The sequence below is a fragment of the Fukomys damarensis genome, unplaced genomic scaffold (genome assembly GCF_012274545.1).
Source record: "Fukomys damarensis isolate Sample0158 unplaced genomic scaffold, DMR_v1.0_HiC HiC_scaffold_2, whole genome shotgun sequence".
Taxonomy (NCBI): domain Eukaryota; kingdom Metazoa; phylum Chordata; class Mammalia; order Rodentia; family Bathyergidae; genus Fukomys; species Fukomys damarensis.
In genome coordinates this window covers 11,970,181-11,977,194 of record NW_022900914.1, presented here as the reverse complement: position 1 = coordinate 11,977,194, position 7,014 = coordinate 11,970,181, and the positions used below count along the sequence as shown (strand labels likewise).

Below are 7,014 nucleotides of genomic sequence, written 5' to 3'. Positions count from 1 at the left end.
CGTAGGCATAATTGAAGTGTCATAGGGAAAGTGTGTAACTCAGTGCTAGGCCACGTGAGATGGTGTGCTGTGGTATTTGGAGCCAGTCTGTCTGGTGCCTGGCAATGTGCATGTGGTCTACAAGGCCAACCATTAAACTTTCAACTTTTTTTTTTTTTTGAGACAGGGTCTCACTATATAATTGAGACTGACCTTTAACTCACTATGTAGCCCAGGCTGGTCTTGAACTCACAGTGATCCTCCTGCCTCAGCCTCCCGAGTGCTGGGATTACAGGCGTGTGCCTCCACGCCTGGCTAAGCTTTCAACTTTTTAAAGGATGACTTATAGACATCCTTAGCCACCCTGTGCCCAACTGCTGCCGTATATTAGTTTTAACAACAATGAAAAAAAAAGTTAACCAGGTTTTGTTTAAATCGCATGGAATCAGTGTGTCAACATATCCTGCCTGCTTCACCACATGATAGCTCTTGTCATCACTGTCACCTCTATTATTGTCACTTCTGTCAGAGCTTCTGTGTTTGGGCTCATTCTGTCCTTCCCTACCACGGGTGAGGGAGCCTTGGAGTGGACCGGATAGCAAGAGAGGCCAGTTAGGGACGTCAGCCATTGCACAGGGCTGCATGCAGCTATGTAGAGTTAAGGAAGGGCCCGTCCCCTGGCAGCTTTTACCTTAACTTGTTGTCAGCTTGATGTGTCAGGTACTTTGAGTGTCCAGGAATTCAGGGGCCTATGGAAGCGGCTGTTGTGCCATCAGGTAAGAAATCTTACCCAGAGTCCATCGGTCAGTGGTCCTGGAATGGCAGTCCTGCACGTCTACCTAACACGCTTCTCTCCTCTTCAGCCCTTCAGCCTCGGCCACTTGCCACATCTCCTCTCCTCTCCCTGCAGCGAGCCTTTGCTCTTCCTTGTTCCCAAACTCAGCCTGTTTCAGTAGTCTTCTGAACTTCTAAAACACTGTCTGATCAGGTTGCTTCCCTATAGAGAGTGTTTTTTGTTTTTTGGTTGTTTTTTTTTGTGTACTGGGTATCGAACTCAGGACCAGGCAGGCACTGTGCCCCTGAGATACATCCCTGCCCCTCTATAGGGAAAGTTTTATACTCACTCCCACCTTCAGAGGAAGTCCAAACTCCTCAGCACACTCAGCCTCTAAAGTTCTTTCTCTATACACTGGCTTCTTGCTACTCTTCCCATCATAAATCACGACTCTCCCACTTGTCTCCCAAATCGTAAAGTTGGAAAGACCTCCGAGAGTGGATAGCGTACCTCAGACTGCTTGGGTTCAATGAGAAGATGACTTCTACCTTTTCCAGAGGCTGCAGGAAATTCGAGGTGGTAGGATCCCAGGCTGGACCCTCTGCCTAACTCTTAACCGCACCCGCTGTTGCTCTGTGACGTGATGGGGCACACAGGGGCTGTGAGGTGATGTGTGGGCAGGCCTGGCTTCCTTAGCCTTTGGTTCTGGTTCTCCCCAGGAGGCGTTCTGCAAGTGAGACAGTCTTGGGTCAGGATACCTCAGCTGGGTGCAGCTGCAGGCTGCCATGAGGGAGGCAGGTAGGCACGGTGGAGTGGTACTTCTGGGCATGAAGGGCAGTGCTCACACCCCAGGCAGAAAGGAGGGGGGATATGTGACATTCTGAGGTGACTCCAGTATACTCCCTAAGTGCAGAGGCCCAAAGACACAGATGTGCAAGTAACAAAAACACTGGCGATCATAGCTGACACTTCAGAGGGTTGCCACCTCCAGGCTTGCTGTTGATCTCCAACAACACACTCTAGGGAAGAAGACATTGAAGCTCAATGAAGTTAAGGGTTTAAATCCAGGATTAGACAGTTTCAAAGGAGATGCTCTTAGCTGGGTGTGGTGGCATATGCCTGTAACCCCAACACTCAGGAGGCTGAGGCAGGAGGATCGCTGTGAGTTCTAGGGCAGCCTGGGCTACATAGTGTGTTTCAGGTCAAGCTCAACTACATAGTGAGACTCTGTCTCAAACAAAAAACCAAAGGAGATGCTTTTGATCACTATGCTCTGTTCCTGCCTTGGAGGCCGGTTGTTGCCAGGGGTCTGAGATGGACATAAAAATAAAATTAGTGTATTCAATAATTTAAAATAAACCTTATAAAAGGATCCACATGCTGTCTGGATTCAGGTCCCTGAAGCGGAGGGTCTCAGACAGGTGGGACGTGGGTACACATCCCCGCAGGTAGGGCAGGTACCTGTGTCCATGCAGGAGTCGTGCTGAGGGACAGAGTCTGCCAGCAGATGCTCCTGTGCTATGGTGGCCCAAGCCTCCAGACTGACTCTGTCGACTTTGTCCAGTGGATGCTGCGTGTGGAGACCGTGGAGGGTAAGCAGTGAAGGGGAGGGGCTTCCGCACCCCCTATGGTTGCCAACCTGTCCCAAGTTCAAGCTCAAGGGAAGCTAGATGCCACTCCAGAAACAGCAGGCTGGGCAGCTCTGGGGGTCACTGGCCATGTGCCTGTGCAACTTGACTGCATCTACCCAAACCACTTCCTACCCTGCCTTGCTCCAGGAGCAAAGGTTTGAGGAAGCTCGCGTGTAAGAAAGGTGACCACGCATAGTCACACGTTGGTGGAAATTGGTTTCCTTTGCATTTTCAGCATGGATGTGGTTCAGGTGAGGAGATGCGTAGAAGAACCTCGTTTATGTATCCAACAGCCGCACAAAAATTAGCTGTGTTCCTTTCTGTTGTATTTTCTCAGATGTCTTCCAAACCTTAACCCAAGATGGCAAAGGGATAGACCTGCAGAAGCCAAGTGGTAAGACTCCTCCTCCCTCCCCAGCAGTCAGCTCGCAACAGTTTAAGTCAAGATGGTCATTGAAGTCCAGGCTTTTGTGAAGAAGTCAGGTTCTGGGGACGCTTCAACTACTGGGTAGGATAGTTAGCACTCTACTCATTGTGCTCCTCCATTTATGCAATATTTACTAAGCACCCACTCTGTGCCAGACATGTGTGAAGGGACAGGAGATGAACATAGCATAGTCCTTGGCCCTTGGTGCCCCATAGAACTGAATGGAAGTGTATGACCTCACGTGCGGTTTGCTGAGCTCCCAGTGTTTGTGTTCTGGTCACCTAAATGGCACATGATGATCCGCAAAACTTCAGCAGCACACAGCAAACCCTTACCTAGCCTTGAGCAGCATTGCCGGGAGTCATCATGTCTCCTGACTTGCTCATGCATCGGTAGGTTGGCCGGGGTCTCTTTGGGGAACATTAACTGAGGAAACTCTGACGAGGCTTGCCCTTGGGCGGGGGGACAATGTCAGAAGTGCAAGAAAGTGAGCTTAAGCACGCAGGGCCTCTAAGTCACCAAGGCTCTGCTGGCACATTGTCTTGCATCTTACTGTGTCATTCAAAGCAAGCCACATGGCCAAACTCATTTCAACAGATGGTGAATAGCCTCATCCTCTTTTAGGTCACTTGGCAGAAATAGCAGGGTGTAGACACGGAAATGGACGGAGACCTGGGTCCACCTGTGACTGTAGCAAAGACAGGGGAGCAAGGCTAGACAGTGTTTCACAAAAGCCTCGGAAGAATTGACGTTAAAGCTGAAACTTCAAGGACAAGAAAGCCAGCCAGGAAGAGTAGAGGATGGGAAAGGTCTAGGCTAGATGGAGCCATGTGCAGACCTGGGTAGAGCACAGAGGATGACAGGAAGTAGCTCAGCATGATTTGCAAGATGAGGGTCAGATCAGGCAGGACTTACAGGCCAGAAATAAACCTCACTGAAAGCCCAGCCATAACCTTCTCCCACATCATTTCTCATCTTTGTGACCTTTTGCCGAATCTCGTGCAGTGCTTTGCACAGTAAGTGCTTGACAAATGTTTGTGAATGGATGGTGTGATCAGCTTAGGAGAAAACAAATGCATATATGATACTGATTGTCTTCCCTGATCAGTCAAACTGCACGGGTTTATTGAGCACCTGTTATGCACTGGGTGTGGTGTTGTGTAGTTGCCTGCAAGGACATTTGAGTCTTGACTCAAATCACTGGCTCTTTTTTATTTCTGCAACACTTCCTTTATTTGAGCTGCTTAGAAAGGAACCAGTGAAAGCTGAGGTTTCTTCCTTGATCTCACATGACCATTTTATGAACTGATTTTATACAGAGCCTTAGCCTAGGTATCCCCTCAGCCACTCCCGCAGTTGGTGTCAAGGTGAGATTCAGCTGGGAGTGCAATGGCTAGAATATTCTGGGTCCATTCTGCGCTGCCTGGCCTCACACGTGATGGTGTAGGCCTCGTCTCTGGATCCCGGGCAATCCTGCTCTCACGGCAGACTCGTGAGTTGATTGCACCAGACAATGGGAGTAACAGCACCTGAAACAGGGCACAGCCCGAGCAGCATCCAACAAGGCGCTGTGCAATCAGAGAAGGAGAACAGGACTGGAGAGGAGAAGCTCTCCTTGTAACCAGCTGCCTGGCCTTCAGAAAAGTACATTAAAGCTTGGGGCTGCAGCTGCCTCATGGGTGAAGCGGGTGGGCTTGGCTAGGCTAGAAGGTCTGTCTCTAAGATTCCCCTCCAGCTCTGACCATCTCAGGCTCACTAAAGAGGAGGTAAGCAGGCCTGCAGGGAATGGAAGCCACCTTGTTGGAATTTCACTCTGGAGCTTTCTCTGACCCCACTGGTAATTTCAGTAGCCTCTTTGTCAGCAGCATCATTTTGATGTACTGGTCTCGTTTCTCCAGGGTTCCTCTCAATATGAATTAGAGGTACTGTTCATCACACCCACATAAAGCTATCAGATCAGTTGGCCCATAAATGTAAACCCATAGAATATGCTCTAGTGGATTTGTGCTGCCCAGTCGCTTTGCATACCTGCAACTGAGCTGGCACGAGCATGGTGAATGGAGTCCACGGGGGGAAAACTGACTGCAAATTGAATACACAATCAGCCTGTGGCTTGGCTGTCATCATTCATAGGCACTGTGAGAAGTTAAGGTTGATTATATTTCAGGTTGATTTATACTTACGAGCAGGTGGTGTGGTCCCTCTGGCTAAACCATTCATTAATGTGCCATCTCTCTGGCTCTCCAAAAGTGAGGGGGAGAAAGTCTCAAGTCAGGTGGGTCTGAGCTGATCATCGTTTCCTTTCCTTTCATGTCCAGTGGCTGAGGACGACCCTGTACGCCTGAGAAGGCCAGAGTTGGTCTGCCCTCAGTAAGGACTCTGCATGTGTCCCAACACTATGGAGACCAACGCTTTGTTCAGTCCACTTTCTGCTCTTCCAGACCATATACCAGCCATCACCCGCTCAGATGGGAAGATTTCTTTCCTGCAGGAAGATTCCATTCCTTTCAATGGCTAGTATGCAAAAAGGGAAGGCAGGGAGCAAAGATTCCTTGCATTTGTTAAATCCAGCTACCTTTCCTTGGGGCCACAACCTTGCCGCAAGCAGAGATGTTACCTGGTACGGCCTACACTGTCTGATTCCAGAGCTGGGGTGGCTGGCCTCTGCAGCACCTCCGTGACTGGCCGACTTAAATACCACTTAGGATAAGAGCCTCGGTTTCAAGGTCTGAAGAGGGAATGCTGTATCCTTAGATATCTGTAAATTGGCAGAGGTATAACCTGAAGTTTCAGTCATTTGGGGATGAGGCTAGGAATTTTAAGAACACAGGGAAAAAGCATTGGCAAGACCAGGTGGGCATGCTGACTCTGAGGTCTGAACTCACCATAGTCTTCAACTAATAATGTTGCAGATGACTAAATTTGGGGCACTGGTGGATTTTAAACACCTGAGTTCTCAAAGGCCTTCCTGCTTTTATCAGTCTGTTTATTTGACTGATGGACTATCAGATCCACTTCAGATCACAACTTCTCTGCGTACCTCCTGCAAAGAAGAACAATAAATCCATGCTAAATAGTCAAGTTAATTAGTGGATGGCTTATGTTTCTGATTTTTTGAACTGCTGTGATGTACCGTGTTTGTGGCAACCCCAGAACCTAGGGACAAAGCAAAGCAAGAGTCATTTCCCAAAACCCATGCAATTTGTAGGTTAGCATCTCGGAGCCATTCCTTACTCTTTCATTTACTGCTAATTCACCAGTTCTCACAAACATGTATATCTGGTTTCCAAGTCCACTGAACATTTAAGGAAGCCCCTGAGTGAGAACGTAAGTGTGCCCATGGGCAGCAGAACTGAGGAGCTTGAACAGCCCGATGGGTGGGCGCTCTAGTTGAGGAATGGAGCCATTCAAAACCTATTTTAAAGAGGTAGAAAGGTATTTTACTGTAAAAAAAAAAAAAAAAAAAAACTTCACTTATTCCAAATGATGAATGTAAAATGATGTGCCATAAAGTGCCAAGTACTTAAGGTCTTACTGATCTTATAAATGAAGATCACGTATTTATAGTTTTTAAACAGTATCTATGTCCATTCATTTCTTCGTATCTTTATCTTTCGATTGTGCCATTGTAAATATTTGTTTTAAAAAGCCACCGTCTTGGCCCATGAATACAGTTTTGGAGAATTTTGGACTAGTGGGAAAGTGATGCCGTTTTCCCATTTGTGAGAGATGACAGTGGGTATAGATGGATACATTTCCAAATTAAGTCAAGAAAGCCCCCATTCCAGCTTCTCGGTGGTCTGCACAGCTCTCCCATGTCTCTCACACATCCCCTTACTCCCTTGTGTCCATGCGTCGCTGCGGCCACTCAAAGGTGATATGTGCTCCACTGATCTCCTTCTGATTGCCCCAGAGCTGAGCACTGGAGATCAGGGAGCAGGGTCATCTCCCCTTCCCATCTTCTGTTATCCCAGACCGTGGGGCAGACAGACACCTGGGCAGAACAGGCTGGACAGGGGTCAGGGTGAAGTCCAGGAGGTGAACATCGTCAGTTCCACAAAGCCAAAAGTTTGCTATAACCCAGAACAGGTGGAAAGTGTACAGCCGAGGAAGGGGGAAATGTCCGTCTTCTGGGGTTGAGGCAGGGAAGATCAAGAATCTAGACGGTCACATTGTCCACAAGTCTAACCTAAATGGAATTA

General features: G+C 48.3%; 1 protein-coding gene across 1 annotated transcript in view; it reads left to right on the top strand.

Moving 5' to 3' along the window:
• Positions 1 to 5,732, top strand: part of Capn14 (calpain 14) — a 53,108-nt gene extending 47,376 nt beyond the window's left edge. Inside the window, exons 17-19 of the mRNA XM_033763484.1 lie at positions 687 to 755; positions 2,723 to 2,779; positions 5,131 to 5,732. Coding sequence (XP_033619375.1) covers positions 687 to 755; positions 2,723 to 2,740 — 87 coding nt within the window. The 3' untranslated portion in view covers positions 2,741 to 2,779; positions 5,131 to 5,732. The remainder of the gene's footprint in view (positions 1 to 686; positions 756 to 2,722; positions 2,780 to 5,130) is intronic.
• The last annotated feature ends 1,282 nt before the right edge of the window (positions 5,733 to 7,014 follow it).